Source organism: Hylobates moloch, unplaced genomic scaffold (genome assembly GCF_009828535.3).
Source record: "Hylobates moloch isolate HMO894 unplaced genomic scaffold, HMol_V3 SCAFFOLD_1, whole genome shotgun sequence".
In the NCBI taxonomy this organism is placed as follows: domain Eukaryota; kingdom Metazoa; phylum Chordata; class Mammalia; order Primates; family Hylobatidae; genus Hylobates; species Hylobates moloch.
Window position 1 is genome coordinate 160,628,976 of NW_026652276.1, and position 22,210 is coordinate 160,651,185.

Consider the following 22,210-nt stretch of genomic DNA (forward strand, 5'->3'; position numbering starts at 1 on the left):
TGGATTACAAAACGACAGATCAGACCATACAATGAGACTCATAGTCCACTAATCAAATGATCCTTTAAAAATATATTTTTTCCTTTCTTACTTACTCTCATGTTTGCTAAGAGCCAACTAATTCCTAAGTGATCACTTTTGATAAATAAACTCCAGAATGACAAGATTTATCTACAGCAAGTATGTTCAGCAGCCAGGACTGATTAAGGTCTTACTGCCTGTTGTGCCAAAGAGACGCTGTTCTAACATTAGCTTCTAAATTCCATGGTAAATTAATTAATAAACATATTGATATAAATGGTCTAGATATTTTGGAGCATTTCAAGAAATGGACATTTAACAGAGTAATGAGTGTTCGATTTGCAGTTGACTCGTTAATCAAATCGGTTATTGAGTTCTCACTTTAGAACTCTGTGGTTTTGTTTCTCTTGCAGTACTTTCATTATTTTCTGTATGAAAACAGACTTATTTCTCAGTACCATAAGGGGAAGACGATAATGAATTTGTGTTCTTAATTTGACATAGTTTGTTAACCTTTGAAACAATTCAAATTCTGATTCCCAACTCGTGGCTTTAAAAATTGGTCACCTCACATATTTCTTCATCTGGTTATTTTGCTGAAATTGTGTACAGCAATTATTTGTTAAAGTTAATGCCCATAAACAATGATTTTATATATATATATATAAAGTTGATCCAATCTGCTATAGGTAAATTGAGCATTGAAGCCCTCCAATGTTATCACAATTTCTTCAGTTGAGTCATTACAGTATAATAAGGAAAATTCAGCTACAATCTTCAGGCATCTTGATTCTGTTAAAGCAAAAAGAATGCTTTCACTTCCATTCTTCTGCTAAATAAAGACTGGTCAGGAAATAATTCAACTATATATAATTAATTTAGGAGACCTCAATTATCTCCTTATGTTCATTGATTTTTGGTATTCTTGAATAACCAGCATGATAGTAAACCAAAAATGTGTGCAATGCTATATGCCACAAATTCCCCAGGCTTCAGATTGAAACTCTTAAGTTGTTTTGACTGGGCAACTAACAGCAGTTTAGATAGTTCTGTACAAATTTAGAGATATGAGATGCCAACCAGGACTGTATTCCAGCATATTCTTCTTGTCAGAACCATTTAAATCACCATCTTACACAAGTGCATATTGAAACTCAACTTTAAGTGTTTTATTTTTATGTACAATTTCATTTTGTCCAGAAATAAAATATCTAAATACAGACAGACTGTAATGTTGTATATGTATAGCTTTCAACAATACTTGATCTGAATAAATGCTCTGTACATTAAGTTTGTCTTTTTAATGGTGTTCACAGCTACATTGATAAAATGAATTCCTCATATCCTTTTTTTCTTAACCAATAACAAGCAGAGAGACAAGTACAAGTTAATATTAATAAGCAGCTCAAATAACACTTGGTTAAACTATGTACAATACAAACCATTCATACAAATGAAGACTAGGATACTGAATTTGTTACAATATGTGTAGTAAAGATAAGACAGACACTTACAACTTACATGGTGTCTGCCAGGAATTTCCCTTCTTATATAATGATCAGAACTTATTTTAAGCAGCCTTAGCTGGTCTCAACTTCACCAAAGTCCAATGATTGGTGATGAAAGTTGTTATCCCAATGTCTGCCCACATGTAAATTCCAAATGTTTGCTCATCTTTACTGAGAACAGGCCCCTTTTATAGAAAAAAGAGCCATCTTGGACCACCTTGAATGTGCCTACTGTATGCTGGAAAAAAGTTACTACATTTTGTTGTGTTTGTAAAATAAAGAATACTGAGCTCTAAAGACACATTTTTCCATTTTAACAAGCAGATATTCCTACAGTAGTATTTACCAGTACAGCTACTCCAAGCAGTAGGAACGCATGAGTGGGGATTATTGATTAGCATGTACTCAAGACTTTAAAAGAGATTTCCATAACAGCAACTGTTAGAAACATTCTCTGTCTAGTTAATCCTTCCGTTTGATGATAGTTGATCCTGAACCTTTATGAGTCAGACAATGAAAGCCCTCTCAACAGGAATCATGATAGATGCAAGCTGAAATGTGCATGACAGTGTGTTTGTGTACCTCTATATGTGAGAGCATGTCTTCAGGTGTGACTTCAAAACCTGTGATGATTTACAATTATACTGAGGGATGAAGCTGACTGGGTAGAAATTACATCAGATTGTTTTCCACTAGTGTATTTGCAGCCAGTTGACAAGAGCAGCAGTGTAGACACATTCCAGGCAACAGATGTGACCTTCTTCTTTGAGGTAACAGCCCTGTCATATGACCTTTAATTCCTCAGGCTTCAGTCTCACCCCCATGTTCACCTTCATCCCGAGGGAAAGTAAGGTGTGTCACTGTGGTAGTTGTAGTCAGGGCACACTTTCTGTACCAGTTTATAATCTGTACTATAAAAGGAAATGTAAATACAGATCACCTTAAAGGGCTTGGAGCAGAGCCAGGATACATGACTTTGGGTCTGCTCCTGGTAACAGGTTTTTGAAGGGTCATAGTTGCAGAGTGTGTTCTTGGTAGCCTTGTCAACCTTTTCATATTCAATGCGACAATTAAAAGACTTGGAATCTTTGGCATCAATCACGGTTTGTTGTGCCAAGTCAAATTCCACGATTTTTGTAGGGGGTACCAAGCTGACAGATACATTCCCTTGACCAGTTGAATTATGCCTGAAATAAACACTAAATGTCCCATTGCCATGATCTACAATTTTCCCAGTTATCAACAGGTTCAGCTTCACTGTTTTGATGTTGGAATGAAAATCGCCCCATCCAAACATTTTCTTAAACTTGCCCGTTTTAACAATGGGCCTTCTCTTGGCCCTGGGCCGAGGCTCTTGAAGGTCTGTGGAGTTCCTCAGCCAGTCCCAGAGGTCTTGCTCAGAATAAGGTTCTGGGGTGTCATATCTCAGATCCAAATCTGTATCATTCTCTTTGCCACGAAAAGTCTGTGACAGGAGTCGGCTGATAGACAAGTCTTTGCTGCTTTCTGTCCATATGTGCTTTAGTGTGGATTTGCTGCTTCCTGATTTCAGAAGTTCTGACTTTCCACCGTTCGTTAAATTGGCACATGTGACCTGAAAACAGAGCAGAAAAATGGCATTTACATCTCTGCATCTGAGAATAACACCCAATGCATAGATCCAAGCCTTCTCTGAGTCTCAGAATTAAATAATTACACTTTTTTTTGAAAGCACCGCATCTGAGAAGAACACCCAAAGCACAGATCTAAGCCCCCTCTCCCAGAGTCTCATAATTAAATAATTACATTTTAAAAGCACCATCAGCATCTGGCCAATATTTTTTAATATGTGATAAAATACCACTTCTATTTTTGTATAACAATGGAAGAAGGGAGATGTGGGTGGAAAAATTACTAAATATGACCTAAAAATTATATAAAACCATTGGTTAATGGAAGAAAAGGCCACCCAGCATGAATAAAGCAAAGTTAATTCAAATACAAACCAAAGTAATTACTTCTTAGCACAAAAATTCAAACACTTTTGAAATCAAATTTTATAAATCATTATGTTCTTTTTCTACTTCAAAATTACCCTAAGCTTTAAAACTGTATGATTCTCTGGACACAGAGAAGCAAACAGCACACACCAGAGACTGTTGAGGGGTGGAGAGGTGAGGGGAGGGAACTTAGAGAATGGGTCAATAGGTGCAGCAAAACACCATGGCACATGTATACTTGTGTAACAAACCTGCAAATTCTGCACATGTATCCCATTTTGTTAGAAGAAATATATAAATATGAAACAAACTGTGTGATTCTCAGACATATGTCAACTGACACCCTTTAGACTATTTAGTTATCCATATTACAGTCATATTAGAAAAGTTGGTTTTGCAAAGAGACTCTGGTATATTTTAACTGGTCAAAACAAAATAACATGTTTACTACCACCTATAATAAGCAATGAATATATTGAATAAGACATAATTTTTTACCTTGCAGGGCTTAACATGTGATCTAGGAAAGTGACTTTAAGTAATTGTCAATTCTAGAGAAACCAACAACATGGGGTCAATGACTGAGAGGTCACTTCAGGGTGGATTATGAGAGTCACATGCAGACACTGTTATCCTAGGACCCCAAGATTATTTCTTAGGAAAGAATTGTATCTCGAACTGCACAGAGATATAGAAGAACCAGTGGCCACAATGACCACACTGGCCTGTAGTTAAAGCAGTAACTTCTTATCCTGACATGAAAGAATCAAGGACAGGAGCTAACAGAACTAAGGACCCATGGGAACTAAAATAGCCAAGACCAGTAAACCATTCAATATGCGGACTTGCCGTTTTAAGGTAAGGCTGTTGAATGGAGTCCCCAGCTACCCATTAAAAAGCCACATTTCACAATAAACTTATATTGCCATGCCCCTGGAGAACCAGTTCTGAGTCTTGTCTCAGATACCAGCCTGATTACTACTCAGCAGCTTCATTGGACCCTCCAGTCTCCTTCCAAACTGTTCTTAAAATGAATGGTCATTCCTGGAAAGCTTTTTAAGATTCAGGCCCATTAGGAATTATAGCTGTGTTCCAGGGACACTTCCCTAGACTTAGCTGTGGGAGACTCTTGTTAGGATACAAATGTGACCTGAAAATAGCATTTTACTCAACCACTTGTTGCTGAAAGGATCCACTCTCAATCCCTGGGGAGCAAGACCATAAATTTGAGAGCCAGACTCCCTGGAATTCCTTCCCAGCTCTGACACTGCCAAGCTGTGTGCCCCTGGTCAAGTTATTTTAACTTCCCTGTGCCTCTGTTTCCTGAATCTGTAAAATGTAGGCAATATGATATCTACTTCATAAGTTTGTGAGGATTGAATGAGCTAAACAGGTAAAACCTTTAGAACAGTGGCTAGCATTTGGAAAGGGCTCAATAATTGTAGCTATTATTGTGAACACCAAGCTGATGTTTGAGGACAATTAGAGAAAGAAGCCAAATAATACATATGGAGATCTTGCCTGGGAGAAGTTTTGCCCAGGATTACACAGCCAAGTCCTTGGAATGTGGGAAAAAATGGGCTCCCCCAGGGACAAGGATGCAGAGAACCTTTGTCATCTAAACTAGAACAAAAGCTCTTAGATCTTGTAATCCTTCTTTTCAAGCCAAGAAGTAGTCTCCTATTTGCCTGTTCAAACTGAGGTAACATGAGTGTGGTTGGACTATTCTCACCACAGAAAGAATACCAGCCGAAGCTGTGATCTTCCTAACAATGCTGAGCTTAAAAACCCTGCAAGTTGGTCTCCATGAAAATTCATTGCATCTGAGATAAAATGCAACTTCATCATGCGTTTGTATCCCGTGACAGCACCCTGAAAAGCCAAAACTGAAACTCTGGGTAGGCTAACAAAAAAACTGTCAACTCTTTCAGGCTGCTAGCTGGAGTACAGTTGCATCTGCTGTGATCCCCAAGGCAATAGCAATGCCTTCATGGAAAGATGCAGAGGGCCATTGTGTGCAGAGATGAAGGAAGAATAGATAACACTGACCAATGGAGAATCAGTCACTGGATTATTGTCGGGGCAAGGTCACATCTAAGAGAAACACGGACCAGCCTCGTGTATGCAGTCAGTCCTTTTAAAGTGTCAGCTCCCCACAATAAGCGAACACCCTGCTGTGGAGTCAAATGGGGCTATCAGATGGCCATTAGTGGTCTTGGGGAAAATATAGGAAATTGACAGAAGGTTATCTTTGCTGCCAACTTTTTTTTTTAGTTGTAAGTACTTCCCTTTCACTTTTGCTCAACCCTTGCTTTGGTATCTCTCCTTTCCCCTATGTACCCAAACTGTTTCCTGTTTACAGATTTTCTTCATACCAAAATATTATCCCAGAAATGGACCACATTCAAACGGTAGAAATGACTAATAACAGCAAAATGGTTGCTTTAGCACAAGTAATTTTTAATAAGGACTAAATATTAATTTCTAACAGGATAAAGTTGAGAGGAAAAATATTTCTTGGGAGAGGAGGTTTATGCATAGGAATATATAACTTTTCTTAAGAAAAAAGCATTACATTTCCAATCTATCCTGACAATAAAGCCATTCCATTATGGAAAAATATTTACTCTCTCTCACATCAAAAGTATTATCCTTAGCAGTTCCAGAGTTAGTATTTTTCATTATAATTATAAAACTAATAAAAACAATTACAGCTTTCCCACTAATTTTCTGAAGGTACTGCATTTCAAAATATACTATTTTTCTATAACACAGAGTAGCTATAATGTAAAATTTAAAACTAACGTTAATCAGTAAAAATAGTACATATCTTTGGATGTGGGAGACAGAGTGTGTGTGTGTGTTAATGAAATCTAATTGATTAAACATCTGAATCTGCACTTGCCTAGTTACATAAGCATTGCCCTTATCACAGTTCCTACATTTATGCCTTAGTATAAAACAAATACATGTGTATCCTCTTCTCTGGTTTTTGCCTGGAATTAGCTAGACAGTTTCTCATTGTTTGTGTGGCAAAAAAAAATAAATACAGGAACGTATATAGTAGTGGCTTAGTGCTTATATCTCAGCATCAGCAAGGGGCTGTATTGAGATGCTTTCATGATGCACTGGCTAATGAAGCAGTAATGAAATTATCCCAAAGAAGGAGGAGAAGAGGGCTTTACAGTTCAATTTACCAGTAACATAGGGGCAAATGAAAGGAAAACATGTGGAAGTAGTGAATATGGTTTCAAGAAGGAAGAATCAATCTATTCAAAAAGATGCTAAGACTCCTCTGACAGACAAACCTCTGATTTTCAGGTAGAATAAAAATTGTTTAGTTCTAAATTATGTTATCCACAGCTGTAGTAATTATGGGAGTGCACTCTGGAGTCAGACTGCCTGAATCCCAGTCCAGACTCTGATCTTTAACAGTTGTGTGATGTGGGCAAGTTACTTAACTTGTTTAAGCTTCACTGTTTCTCTCTTCTAGGGAATAGAAGAATATCCATCTTCTTCACAGGGCTGTTGTGAGGATTAAATAGGGCACTCCATTCAAATTTCTAAGGACAGTACCTGGAACACTGTTCAATAGTAGTCTTAGCTGTTGTCATCACCAGATATTTTTACCTCTGAATCTAACTACATAATATTTTATGTAAATTATTAATTTGTAATCAGATTTAAGAGCATAAAGCATTCTTGAAAGAAAATCTCCCTTCAATATAACCACAAACATAAAGCAAACAATTTTAAAAAAGCATGCTGTGGGGGGGAAAGGGGGGAGAAGAAAATGAGCATAAAGTTTTAGTTAATCAGGTTGAAATAAATTCTAGAGATCTGCTGTACAACATTGTACTTATAGCCAATATTGTATTTTACAGTTTAAAAATTTGTTAAGAGGGTGGAACTCACATTAAGTGCTCATACCACAATAAAATAATTTTTAAAATTTATATTAAGGATAGCATCAATATATATTGAACTCCAAACAATGAAACATGAATTGAAATGTTGAAAAGGAAAGAAAGCAAGCATATATTTTTGAAAGTGCTGCTGTGACTACCTAAAAATATGGCAAGTAAAGGAAGTGGCTGAACTCAACAAAGGATGAGCATAAATTTAGCTATTAAACAGCTTAGCTTCCAAATGCAATGAATTATTTGCCTTCAGTGATACAATGGGAAAGGCTTCAAGTGGTGCTGACAGTCAGGAAGCCTCTCTGGAACATCTCAGTGTGGGTAAAGAATCAAAGCAGGTTTCAGCTGTAATCATCATTAACACTGTCTTAAATATTCTTATTCCCTCAGTAGTTGCTTTTTACTTAGGTTAGGAAGGGAGTAGGACAATGTCTAAAAGAGAATATAAATCTGGAAAAAACAGGAAGGTTCCTCAGCAAAGTCCCCAGAGCTGTTCAATACTAACAACTCCAATTTCTTTTGTCTTATTAACAAAATAGCTGTATAGTGAGACTACAAGAATACTGAGTGGAATAAAGAAATGCAAACATAAATGGCACATCGTCCTGGCTCTCAAGTAGTTCACAGTCTAGTGGAGGCATCAATTAAGCCATCACAGTGTGATGCGACCAGCACTATGTGTAACATTCCAGCAATCATAGTCAAAGTTGAAAGGTAGAGAAGGTATAACAGAAGAGATGATCCTTAGATGTGATAGATAAAAGAGGCTTGGTAGTTTAACAGCTAGTGCATGGACCAGAGGAGTTCTTCCAAGAATAAAGAACAGGGCCGGGGACGGTAGCTCTCGCCTGAAATCCTAGCACTTTGGGAAGCCAAGGCGGGCAGATAACGCGGTCAAGAGATCAGATCATCCTGGCCAACATGGTGAAACCCTGTCTCTACTAAAAATACAAAAAAAAAAAAAAAAAAAATTAGCTGGGCATGGTGGCACACACCTGTAGTCCCAGCAACTTGGGAGGCAGAGGCAGGAGAATCGCTTGAATCCGGGAAACGGAAGTTGCAGTGAGCCAAGATTGCACCACAGCACTCCAGCCTGGCGACAGAGCAAGACTCTGTCTCAGGGCAGTCAGTGCCAAAGCAGAGCAGAGAAAGGACATGTCAAATGTAAGAATGAAAAAAAAACCTTATTATTCTCTAACTAAAATTTTATATTCATAGACAAACATCTCTCTACTCCACACACCCCCACCCCCAGGTATCAACCATTTTACTCTGTTTATATGAGTTCAACTTTTTTACACTCCACATATAAGTGAGACCATGCTAAGAGAGTAGATTTTAAGCATTCTCACCATACACAAAAAAACAAGTATGTGAGATAATGCAGATGGTAAATAGCTTGATTTAGCCATTCCACAATGTATACATATCTCATAGCCTTATACTGTATACCATAATTATACACAATTTTCACTTGTCAATAAAGAAAGGGGAATAAAGAAAATGGCTTCTTACTGCTGAACCCTAGGGAGCATTACTTTAGAGGAGAAATAGAAGAGCTTGCCAAAACTTGTAGAAGGCAGGCTAGGGCCAAATCGTAAAGGTGCTGCTAAGGCATTTAAACTTAATCTTACAGGAAATAGGGAGTTACTACATTTCATTTTGTTTTCTTTTTAAGTAGGTCATCCTGGCTCTAGAAGAATCCCTGAGTAGATATTAAAGGGTGGTTTTATAGAGAGAGAACTTGAAGGAAGGGAGACTAGTTAAATAACTAATTGCAATACTTCATTTGAAAAAGAAGTGAACCTGAACCAAAACAGTAGCAGAGAAAAAGGAAGAAATGATGGATCTAAGAGATAATTCAGAGGTAGGATTAACTCAGCTTGATGATTCTTGGCTAAATAGAAACATGAAAAGGTTGAGAAAGTTTGCTTGCATCTGTAAGGAAAACAGCGGTAACAAGTTGGCTGGAAAATAAAATTAAATCTCATAGAAATATTGGGAGTTTAAGTGCCTGTGGAAAGTCATTCTGGTGATGCCATCCACTAGGAAACTGGAAACAAGGATCTGAAGGTCTGGAGACATAAGAGGGATGGTGATGTTGATTTTGTAGTATGAGTAGATCGTATCGTGCAAGTAACGTGTGGTAATAAAGAAGTATTCTAAGAATATCTTTAAAAATGTTAGCACTTTGAGGACAGGCGGAAGAGGAGCCAGGTTGATCTTCAGAAGTGGTAAAGACTATGGCATAAAGATGATTACCAAAAAACAAACCAACAAAAAACTAAAACATATGAAACTTTTTCTATAAATATTTTCTATGATATTATAATGAAAACACCAAATATACTTCCTGAGGATAATTTTCCATGTCAAAAGTGGCCAATGCCCATTCCCAAAGGAGCTGGCTCTCTAGTTCAATGATACCATTTCCACAAATTTTATGTGTCTCATTGTTTCAGAAACACTGAGACATAAAGATTCTTAACATAAGTCTATGCATTTTTAAATATATGATTCTTTTGAGACTATAAAAATAGGGGCATAGACAAGGGTCATTTTCTTCAACATTAAACAAAGACCAAGCTTAGATCTAACATCAAAGGAGCATACCTAGGACAGAACATGAGTTTGGGGCTAGAGAGAAAAAAACTACCATTGGATGGTGGAAGTGTGAGCACATGAAGAGTTGCCACACTTTGGCCGGGTGCGGTGGCTCACGCCTGTAATCCCAGCACTCTGGGAGGCTGAGGCGGGCGGATCACGAGGTGGGGAGGTAGAGACCATCCTGGCTAACACACTGAAACCCCGTCTCTACTGAAAATACAAAAAAATTGGCCCTGCGCAGTGGCGGGCGCCTGTAGTCCCAGCTACTCCGGAGGCTGAGTCAGGAGAACGGCATGAACTCGGGAGGAGGAGCTTGCAGTGAGCCAAGATTACACCACTGCACTACAGCCTGGGCCACAGAGCGAGACTCCATCTCAAAAAAAAAAAAAAAAAAAAAAAAAAGTGTTGCCACACTTTGCTCTAGCTCCTCCTATACATGTCTTAGGAGCATAATTACACACTGCTTGTTCTAATATCATCTCATAATAGATTTATAGTAATAACGCCAATATGTTATCTTTTAAAAATATTGTTGAAAGATACCATTTGGGGGGAATAAACCACTTCTTGACTTCACTCCCACTTCAACTATTCTGTCCTTACGTGACAAAATGTTTACTTCCTTAGATATACAATCTTCAACTAAAAGTGTCTCCAAACATTTGTATATCTCTTTTTATAAATGAGAAATGAGATGTCTTTTAACTTTTACCAACCTGCATATTTTACTGTTGATCTATTACTGTTCAGTATAAATAATCTCAAGATTGCTTTGAAAAATTTATATTTATTTCACCAAATATATGAACACAAACAAAAATGTTTAAAAAAAAAAAAAAAACTATTGCTTAAGCAACATTGCTCATCGGTGAATAAGTAACCAACAAACTAACATTGCTCTATGATTACAACTTCATTTTAGTGGTTTATGGTTACCTACGTTGAATATATGTTGCATATTATTGACTGCTATTGGTTAAGGGAACACTATATCACTGACATTGTAATTAGCACTTTACATATGGCATTGTATTACGTTTAAACCACACACACGCACACACTCACTAACTTTGAGGTCAATAGCGAAGTCTTCAGCTTACTGAAGAGATATGGAAACTCAAACAGCACTTGTCCAAGATCACTGCTGGTAAGCTACTTCTCGCTATTCCACAGGATATATCCTTTATTTTTAAAAGCCATTTTAATAATGAAATTTTACATTAATTTATGCTTATTAAAACATTAAACATTATAGGAAATTAATAAAATAAAATGTAAAAGATGTTCTTCATCATCAACCCCTGCTTCCTTGCAATCCCACTCCCACAAAGATAAAACCTGTTCGAGTTTTGGTATATATTGTTCCTAAGTATTTTCACTCTTTTTCATATATAAATATCTTACATACATGGTGTCTATTTTATAAATTACATTATATATTTTCCAATTAACAAAATATCTTAGAGACACATCTCAGCTAGTATATTCAGATATATCACCTGTATTTCATTAACTAAACATTCTACAATGCACATCACCTTTATTTTAAACTTAAGTATAGTTAGAATTCTATATTATGAATATACCATATTTTTACATCTTATATACGTTTTGTGTGATAGATCCTTAATTATTACATTGTTTCATAGCCAGGTTACATAGTTACTATTTTAGCCTTGATTCCATGGTTTTCTTTGCTCATTGCTTTTTCAGATATCCCACTCCCCTCTCTCTTGTTGAATTTTCATTTTTCTGGGTGTATATATTTGTATGATTACTTTAAAAGAAGTTCATATAGGATAAAATGAGTTGTCCATACCCAAAAGTGTCTTCACTGGCCATAGACTTACATGGATATAGTATTCCTTCATCTTTTAATTTGCTTTTTCTCTCTGCAAAGAAATTTAGAATTCTATCTCAGGCACTCTGAATCTTACAAGGTGGATTACATGGTGACCGTGTTTTCACTAGACCCTTTCTTAACTAGTTTAGAGAAAGGTAGGCAGCTATTTAAAGATGTTAGACTCTTTTTCATACAATTATCTCAAGAGTTTAGTTTCCCAAGACTATAGTCTTAAGAATCTTTGAGAGATGTTCTTTCTATTTTATGCCATGTGTATCTTGGCAAAAGGAGTGCCTAGCATAGAGTAAGCACTTAATAAATTACCTGTATGGTTCATTTTCTTAGCTACATCTATTTTAACAGTGAATGTTAATTGATTCACAATCAATATTTTACAGGGACACATGGCACTTAGAGATTCCTTTCTTACAAATTTAGAGCCTGTATTTTATTGATAATACCCAAAGTGCCTGCATTCTACGTAAGCCAGAGGAAAGTAGCGTTTTAATACATCAAAAATACATTCCTTCCTGTAAATCAAAACAACAGTGATATACCACCTCACACCTGTCAGCATAACTATTATGAAAAGGTCAAACAATAATCAGTGCTGATGACGATGCGGAGAAAGGGAACAGTTGTACACTGCGGATGGGATTATGACTTGGTAGAGAGATTATGGAAAACAATATGGAGATTCCTCAAAAAACTACAACTACAAATAAAACTACCATTTGATCCATCAATCCCACTTCTGGGTTTATATCCAAAGAAAATGAAATCAGGGTCTCAAAAAAATCTGCATTTTATGTTCATTGCAGCATTATTCACAATTGCCAAGATATGGACCTAAGTGTCCATCAAGGGATGAATGGAAAAAGAAGATATGATAAATATGCATAATGGATGAGAAAACCATTAAGAAATAAGGAAATCCTGTCATTTGTAGCAATGTGGACGAACCTAGAGGACATTGTGCTAAGTAAAATAAGCTAGATAACAGAAACAAATACTGCATGATCTCACTTGTATGTGGAATCCAAATAAGTGGAACTCAGAAACAGGAAGTAGACTGGTATTTGCCAGAGGCTGGGGAATGGAAGAAATTGAAAGATGTTGGTTAAAGGATACAAATATTTGATTATGTGATGAATAAGTTCTGGAGTTCTAATGTACAACATGGTGACTACAGTTATTAACAATGTATTCTATACTTGAAATTTGCTAAGAGAGTAGGAGAGTTCTCACTACATACACACAAAAAATTGGTAACTATGTGAGGTAATGAATATTTTAATTAGCTTGGTTGTGGTAATCATTTCACAGTGTATACATAAATCAAAACATCAGATTATAAGCCTTAAGTATATACCATTTTTATTGGTCAATTACATATCAGTAAAGCTGGGAATAAATAAATTTAAAGGAAAAAAAAAACAAAAGCAAAAAACAAGCAACAAAAAAGGTACATCATTTCATTCGTTTGAAGCAGTGCTTCAGGTACCACAGAGCTGCATTAACAATGGAAAAGCAGAAAAGGAGCTTCATGGCTCTCTCTTAACCCAGTAGGCTCCAGGAGCCTGTATTACATAGGAACTAAGAGAATGGGCTTTGCAGTCAGAGATCATAGGTCTAAATGCAAATTCTGCTACTTCATCATTGTCTACCTCTTAGAGCTGCATTTTATCCAATTAAAAAATTGAGACAATACCTAACTCATTGGGTTTTTGTGAAGACAAAACTAAAAAATTTGTATGTAGTGCATATCATGGGGATAAATACATGCCTGTATTTCTTCTTCTTGCCACCCAAACAATGGGAAGCTATCTGTGTAATTCTGGGTAAAAATCAGAGAAGAGGATAAGCACTTATTTCTTTCATTTCTTTTATACTAAGGTATAAATATAGGGGCTACAAATATAAGGCATAAATATAGTGTTATATGCAGTTTGAGCACAACACATGAGACCTATTGTGCCAAGTTAGGTTACGAAACCCTGAAGGAGAAAGGAAAATAAGGCTTTCAGAATGTGCACTGCTATTCTATTCTTGTCTTCTGACTGGAAACATTACATCAGCTCAAATAGTCCAAACAAACTGAAGTGGGAATTAGCATAATTCTGACAACTCTGTGGTCATCTTTAGAGGTACACTCACACACCGCCTATTGATGTTCAGATGAAGATGGACTGTATATCCAATGGTGGTCCCAGGAGATTATAATGGAGCTGAAAAATTCCTATCAACTAATAATGTCTTGAATATGCTGACCCTGTGTAGGCCTAGGCTAATATGTGTGCTTGTGTCTTCATTTTTAAAAATGTTTAAAAAGCAAAAAATATAAAAATTTTAAAAATAGAAGAAGTTTATAGAATAAGGATGTAAAGAAAGAAAATATTTTGTACAGCTTTATGGTGTGTTTGTGTTTTAACCTAAGTGTTATTACACAATAATCAAAAGTTTTAAAAAATTTAAAGTTTATAAAGAAAAAAGGTACAGTATATTCAGGTTATTTTAAAGAAAGAAAAAAGAGAAAGATAGGTGACTGGCAAGATGACCAAATAGGAAGAGCTCCAGTCTGCAGCTCCCAGCAAGATCAGTGCAAAAGGCAGGTGAATTCTACATTTCCAGCTGAGGTACCGAGCTCATCTCACTGGGAATGGTTAGACAGTGCGTGCAGCCCATGGAAGGCAATCAGAAGCAGGGTGGGGTATTGCCTCACCCGGGAAGCACAAGGGGTCGGGGAACTCTCTCCCCTAGCCAAAGGAAGCTGTGAGAGAATGTGCCTTGAAGGACAGTGCATTCTGGCCCAGATACTACATTTTTCCCATAGTCTTCACAACCTGCAGACCAGGAGATTCCCTTGGGTGCCTACACCACCAGGGCCCTGAGTTTCAAGCCAAGAACTGGGCAGCCATTTGGGCAGACAAAGAGCTAGCTGCAGGATTTTTTTTTTTTCATACCCCACTGGCACCTGGAACTCCAGTGAGATGAAACCATTCACTCCCATGGAAAGGGGGATGAAGCCAGGGAGCCAAGTGGTCTTGCTCAGTGGATCCCACCCCCAAGGAGCCCAGCAAGCTAAGATCCACTGGCTTGAAATTCTCACTGCCAGCACAGCAGTCTGAAGTCAACCTGGGATGCTTGAGCTTGGTGGGAGGAGGGACATCCACCATTATTGAGGCTTGAGTAGGCGGTTTTCCCCTCACAGTGTAAACAAAGCTGCTGTGGGAAGTTCGGACAGGGTGAAGCCCACCACAGCTCAGCAAAGCCACTGTAGCCAATGTGTCTCTCTAGATTCGTTCTCCCTGGGCAAGGCATCTCTGAAAGAAAGGCAGCAGCCCCAGTCAGGGGCTTATAGATAAAACTCCTATCTTCCTGAGATAGAGCACCTGGGGGAAGTGGTAGCTGTGGGCACAGTTTCAGCAGACTTAAATGTTCCTGCCTGCTGGATCTGAGGAGAGCAGTGGATCTCCCAGCATAGCGCTCGAGCTCTGCTAAGGGACAGAATGCCTCCTCAAGGGGTCCCTCACCCCCATGCCTCCTGACTGAGAGAAACCCCCAAACAGTGGTCGACAGACACCTCATATAGGAGAGCTCCAGCTGGCATCTGGCAGGTGTCCCTCTGGGACAAAGCTTCCACAGAAAGGAACAGGCAGCAATCTTTGCTGTTCTGCAGCCTCCCCTGCTGATATCCAGGCAAACAGGGTCTCACATGGACCTCCAGCAAACTCCAACAGACCTGTAGCAGAGGGGCCTGACTGTTAGAAGGAAAACTAACAGAAAGGAATAGCATCAACCTCAACAAAAAAGACGTCCACACAGAAACCCCATCCAAAGGTCACCAACATCAAAGACCAAAGGCAGATAAAGATGAGGAAAAACCAGTGCAAAAGGCTGAAATTCCAAATCCAGAATGCCTCTTCTCCTCCAAAGGCTGACAGCTCCTCACCAGCAAGGGAACAAAACTGGACAGAGAATGAGTTTGATGAATGGACAGAAGTAGGCTTCAGAAGGTGGGTAATAATAAACTCCCCCAAGCTAAAGGAGCATGTTCTAACCCAATGCAAGGAAGCTAAGAACCTTGAAAAATGGTTGGATGAATTCTTAACTAGAATAACCAGTTTAGAGAAGGACATAAACGACCTGATGGAGCTGAAAAACACCATACGAGAACTTCATGAAACATACACAAGTATCAGTAGCTGAATCAATCAAGTGGAAGAAAGGATATCAGAGATTGAAGATCAACTTAATGAAATAAAGTGTGAAGACAAGATTAGAGAAAGAATAATGAAAAGGAATGAACAAAGCCTCCAAGAAATATGTGAACATGTGAAAAAACCAAAACTACCTTTGATTGGTGTACTTGAGAGTGACAGGGAGAATGGAACCAAGTTGGAAAACACTCTTTAGGATATTATCCAGGAGAACTTCCCCAACCTAGCAAGACAGGTCAACATTAAAATCCACAAAATACAGAGAACACCACAAAGATACTCCTCAAGAAGAGCCACCCCAAGACACATAATTGTCAGATTCACCAAGGTAGAAATGAAGGAAAAAATGTTAAGGGCAGCCAGAGGGAAAGGTCAGGTTACCCACAACAGGAAGCCCATCAGAATAACAGTGGATCTCTCTGCAGAAACCCTACAAGCCACAAGAGACTGGGGGCCAATATTTAACATTCTTAGAGAAAATAATTTTCAACCCAGAATTTCATATCCAGCCAAACTAAGCTTCATAAGTGAAGGAGAAATAAAAATCCTTTATAGACAAGCAAATGCTGAGATATTTTGTCACCACCAGGCCTGCCTTATGAGAGCTCCTAAAGGAAGCACTAAATATGGAAAGGAAAAACCAGTACCAGCCATTGCAAAAACATACCATATTGTAAAGACCATCGACACTATGAGGAAACTGCATCATGTAACAGGCAAAATAAACAGTTAGCATAATAATGACAGGATCAAATTCACACACAATAATATTAACTTTAAATGTAAATGGGCTAAATGCCGCAATTAAAAGACATAGACTGGCAAATTGGATAGAGTTAAGACTTATCAATCTGCTGTATTCAGGAGACCCATCTGACATGCAAACACACACGTATGCTCAAAATAAAGGGATAGAGGAATATTTACCAAGCAAATGGAAAGCAAAAAAAAAAAAAAAGGTAGGGGTTACAATCCTACTCTCTGAGAAAACAGACTTTAAACCAACAAAGAACAAAAAGACAAAGAAGGGCAGGACATAATGGTAAAGGGATCAATGCAACAAGCAAAGCTAAATATCCTAAATATATATGGACCAAATACAGGAGCACCCAGATTCATAAAGCAAATTCTTAGACACCTGCAAAGAGACTTAGACTGCCACAAAAAAGTGGGAGACTTTAACACCCCACTGTCGATATTACACAGATCAATGAGACAGAAAATTAACAAGGATATTCAGGACTTGAATTCAGCTCTGGACCAGGAGGACCTAATAGGCATTTATAGAACTCTCCACCCCAAATCAACAGAATATACATTCTTCTCAGCACCACATCACACTTATTCTAAAATTGACCACATAATTGAAAGTAAAACACTCCTTAGCAAATGCAAAATAACAGAAATTATAACAAACAGTCTCTCAGGACACAGTGCAATCAAATTAGAACTCAAAATTAAGAAACTCATTCAAAACTGCACAACTACCTGGAAACTGAACAACCTGCTCCCAAGTGACTACTGGGTAAATAATGAAATTAAGGCAGAAATAAATAAGTTCTTTGAAACCAGTGAGAACAAAGACACAACATACCAGAATCTCTGGGATACAGCTAAAGCAGTGTTTAGAGGGAAATTTATAGTACTAAATGCCCACAGGAGAAAGGAGGAAAGATCTAAAATCAACACCCTGACATTACAATTAAACAAACTAGAGAAGCAAGAGCAAACAAATTCAAAAGCTAGCAGAAGACAAGAAATAACTAAGATCAGAGCAGAACTGAAGGAGATAGAGACACAAAAAAATCCTTCAAAAAATCAATGAATCCAGGAGTTGGTTTTTTGAAAAGATTAACAAAATACATGGCTAGGTAGACAAATAAAGAATAAAAGAGAAAAATCAAATAGACACAATAAAAATGATAAAGGGGATATCACCACTGATCCCATAGAAATACAAACTACCATTAGAGAATACTATAAACACCTCTACGCAAATAAACTAGAAGATCTAGAAGAAATGGATAAATTCCTGGACACATACACCCTCCCAAGACTAAACAAGGAAGAAATTGAATCCCTGAATAGACCAATAACGAGTTCTGAAATTGAGGGAGTAATTAATAACCTACCACCAAGAAAAGCCCAGAACCAGATGGATTCGCAGTAGAATTCTACCGAGGTACAAAGAGGAGCTGGTACCATTCCTTCTGAAATGATTCCAAACAATAGAAAAAGAGGGAGTCCTCCCTAACTCATTTTATGAGGCCAGGATCATCCTGATACCAAAACCTGGCAGAGACACAACAAAAAAAGAAAATTTCAGGCTAATATCCCTGATGAACATCAATGCAAAAATCCTCAATAAAATACTGGCAAACAAAATCCAGCAGCACATCCAAAAGCTTATCCACCATGATCAAATCGGCTTCATCCCTGGGATGCAAAGCTGGTTCAACATGCACAAATCAGTAAACATAATACATTACATAAACATAACCAATGATAAAAACCATGTGATTATCTCAATACCTGCACAAGGCCTTCAATAAAACTCAACACCCCTTCATGGGTAGGAGAAACCAATGTGTAGACACTAGATGTCACAAGTCTGTATGAGAAAACACTCTCCTTCCTTCTCCTCCCTCCTTTTCCTTCCTTCCTCGCTCCTTTCTTCCTCTTTCCTTTCCCTCCTCTCTTTCATCCTCCTTCCTTGCTTCTTTTCTATTACTTTTTAAGAAAATAGAAGAAATCTTGATGATCCTGAGTGGGTCATACAAGAAAGCAAGTCATGACTAACCACTTACTATAATCCTTGCTAGAAAATCAGAAAAGGAAAAGAGCAAAATTTAGAAGTTAAACATTTATTAAGCTTAAAATTGAAACTGAATTTCTCATTGTTTCCTAGGGACGACAATGTCTTGTTTGCAATGGGGAGCTTGTTGCCCATGCCTTACTGAATTGTTCTTCCTAATCAGCTTCACAGCATTTGAGGTGACCCTTAAAGGTTTGCACAGACCATCATTTATGTGTATGTCAAACAGATTGCATTTGTAACATTTAATGCCCACAATAACAATAATAAAACATGCTGGCATGCGCTCTATGTGTAAACACTTTCTTCTGAAGATAGAGCCAGTGAAATGTTTTAGGAACTTTGACATTTATAGCTGTATTTATAATCTTCTTTGGATCATTTACTCACAGAGTCACATGTTTGTATATTTTAAATTCTCTGGAGAAATAAAAATGTTTAAACATAAAAAAAACACCCCTTCATGCTAGAAACTCTCAATAAACTAGGTATTGATGGAACATATCTTAAAATAATAAGAGCTATTTATGACAGACCCACAACCAATGTCATACTGAATGGGCACAAGCTAGAAGCATTCCGTTTGAAAACTGGCACAAGACAAGGATGCCCTCACTCACCACTCCTATTCAACATAGTATTGGAAGTTCTGGCCAGGGCAATCAGGCATGAGAAAGAAATAAAGGAAATTCAAATAGGAAGAGAGGAAGTCAAATTGTCTCTGTTTGCAGATGACATGATTTTATATTTAGAAAACTCCACGGGCTCAGCCCAAAATCTCCTTAAGCTGATAAGCAACTTCAGCAGAGTCTCAGGATACAAAATCAATATGCAAAAATCACAAGCATTTTTATACACCAATAATAGACAAACAGAGAGCCAAATCATGAGTGAACTCCCATTCACAATTGCTACAAAGAGAATAAAATGCCTAGGAATACAACTTACAAGGGATGTGAAGGACCTGTTCAAGGAGAACTACAAAGAGACTTAGACTTCCACAAAAAAGTGGGAGACTTTAACACACCACTGTCAATATTAGACAGATCAATGAGGAAGAAAATTAACAAGGATATTCAGGACTTGAACTCAGCTCTGGAACAAGAGGACCTAAGAGGCATTTACAGAACTCTCCACCCCAGATCAACAGAATATACATTCTTCTCAGCACCACATCACACTTATTCTAAAATTGACCACATAATTGAAAGTACAACATTCCTCAGCAAATACAAAAGAATGGAAATCATAACAAACCACTGCTCAAGGAAATAAGAGAGGACAAAATAAATGGAGAAAACATTCCATGCTCATGGATAGGAAGAATCAATATCATGAAAATGGCCATACTGCCCCAAGTAATTTATAGATTCAATGCTATCCCCATCAAGATACCATTGACTTTCTTCACAAAATTAGAAAAAAACTACATTAAATTTCATATAGAACCAAAAAAGAGCCCATATGGCCAAGACAATTCGAAGCAAAAAGAACAAAGCTGGAGGCATCACGCTACCTGACTTCAAACTATGCTACAAGGATACAGTATCCAAAACAGCAGAGTAGTGGTACCAAAACAGTTATATAAACCAATGGAACATAACAGAGGCCTCAGAAATAATGCCACACATCTACAACCTTTGACAAACCTGACAAAAACAAGCAATGGGGAAAGGATTTCCTATTTAATAAATGGTGTTGGGAAAACTGGCTAGCCATATGCAGAAAACAGAAACTGGACCCCTTCCTTACACCCTATGCAAAAATTAACTCAAGGTGGATTAAAGACTTAAACATAAGATCTAAAACCATAAAAACCCTAGAATACTTAGGCAATACCATTCAGGACATAGGCATGGGCAAAGCCTTGATGACTAAAGCACTAAAAGCAATGGCAACAAAAGCCAAAATTGACAAATGGTATCTAATTAAACTAAAGAGTTTCTGCACAGCAGAAGAAACTATCATCAGAGTGAACAGACAACCTACAGAATGGGAGAAAATTTTTGCAATCTATCCATCCGACAAAGGGCTAATATCCAGAATCTACAAATAACTTAAACAAATTTACAAGAAAAAAACAACCCCATCAAAAAGCAGGCAAAGGATATGAACAGACACTTCTTGAAAGAAGACATTTATGTGGCCAAAAAACATATTTAAAAAAAGCTCATCACTGGTCATTAGAGAAATACAAATTAAAAACCACAATGAGATACCATCTCACGTCAGTTAGAATGGTGATCATTAAAAAGTCAGGAAACAACAGATGCTGGAGAGGATGTGGAGAAATTGAAATGCTTTTACAGTGTTGATGGGAGCGTAAATTAGCTCAACCATTGAGGAAGACAGTGTGGCGATTCCTCAAGGATCTAGAACCAGAAATACCATTTGACCCAGCAATCCCATTACTGGGTATATATCCAAAGGAGTATAAATCAACCTGCTATAAAGACACATGCACGCATATGCTTATTGCAGCACTACTCACAATAGCAAAGACTTGGAACCAACAGAAATGCCCATCAATGATAGACTGGATAAAGAAAATGTGACACATATACACCATGGAATACTATGCAGCCATAAAAACAGATGAGTTCATGTCCTTTGCAGGGACATGGATGAAGCTGGCAACCATTATTCTCAGCAAACTAACACAGGAACAGAAAACAAAACACCACATGTTCTCCCTCATAAGTGGGAGCTGAACAATGAGAACACATGGACACAGGGAGGAGAACATTACACACCGGGGCCTGTCAGGTAGTGGCGGGCTAGGGGAGGGATAGCATTAGGAGACATACTTAATGTAGTTGATGGGTTGATGGGTACAGCAAACCACCATGGCACATGTATACCTATGTAACAAATCTGCATGTTCTGCACATGTATCCCAGAACTTAAAGTATAATTTTTAAAAAATTTTTTAAAATTATAAATTTCATGTAGCCCAAGGGTATAGTCCTTAGAAAGTCTACAATAGTAAAGAGTTGTATCCTAGGCCTTCACATTTCCTCACCACTCACTGATTTACCACTAACAAAGAGACAATAACCCAGAAAAAAATAGCTTATGTTTTATATTACATTATTTTAAAAGTTATAAGGAGTATCTCATCTAAGGACCCCCAGGTACATGGTTATAATACTGAACAAAACATTTAAAATAACATATTGAAAGACTATTTCTTTGCTAAAGCAGACACTTCAGAATCACTTTTATATTACCCATAAAACGATTTGAATTTGTCAGTAAATCCAAATGCCTTTCAGGAAGAGAGAAATGTTCTGTATG

At 37.5% G+C, this 22,210-nt stretch overlaps 1 protein-coding gene across 1 annotated transcript in view; it reads right to left on the minus strand.

Moving 5' to 3' along the window:
• Positions 1-736: 736 nt before the first annotated feature.
• The window catches only part of NXPH1 (neurexophilin 1), a 320,433-nt gene continuing 298,959 nt past the window's right edge, over positions 737-22,210 (minus strand). The window contains exon 3 of the mRNA XM_032760559.2: positions 737-3,123. Coding sequence (XP_032616450.1) covers positions 2,362-3,123 — 762 coding nt within the window. The 3' untranslated portion in view covers positions 737-2,361. The remainder of the gene's footprint in view (positions 3,124-22,210) is intronic.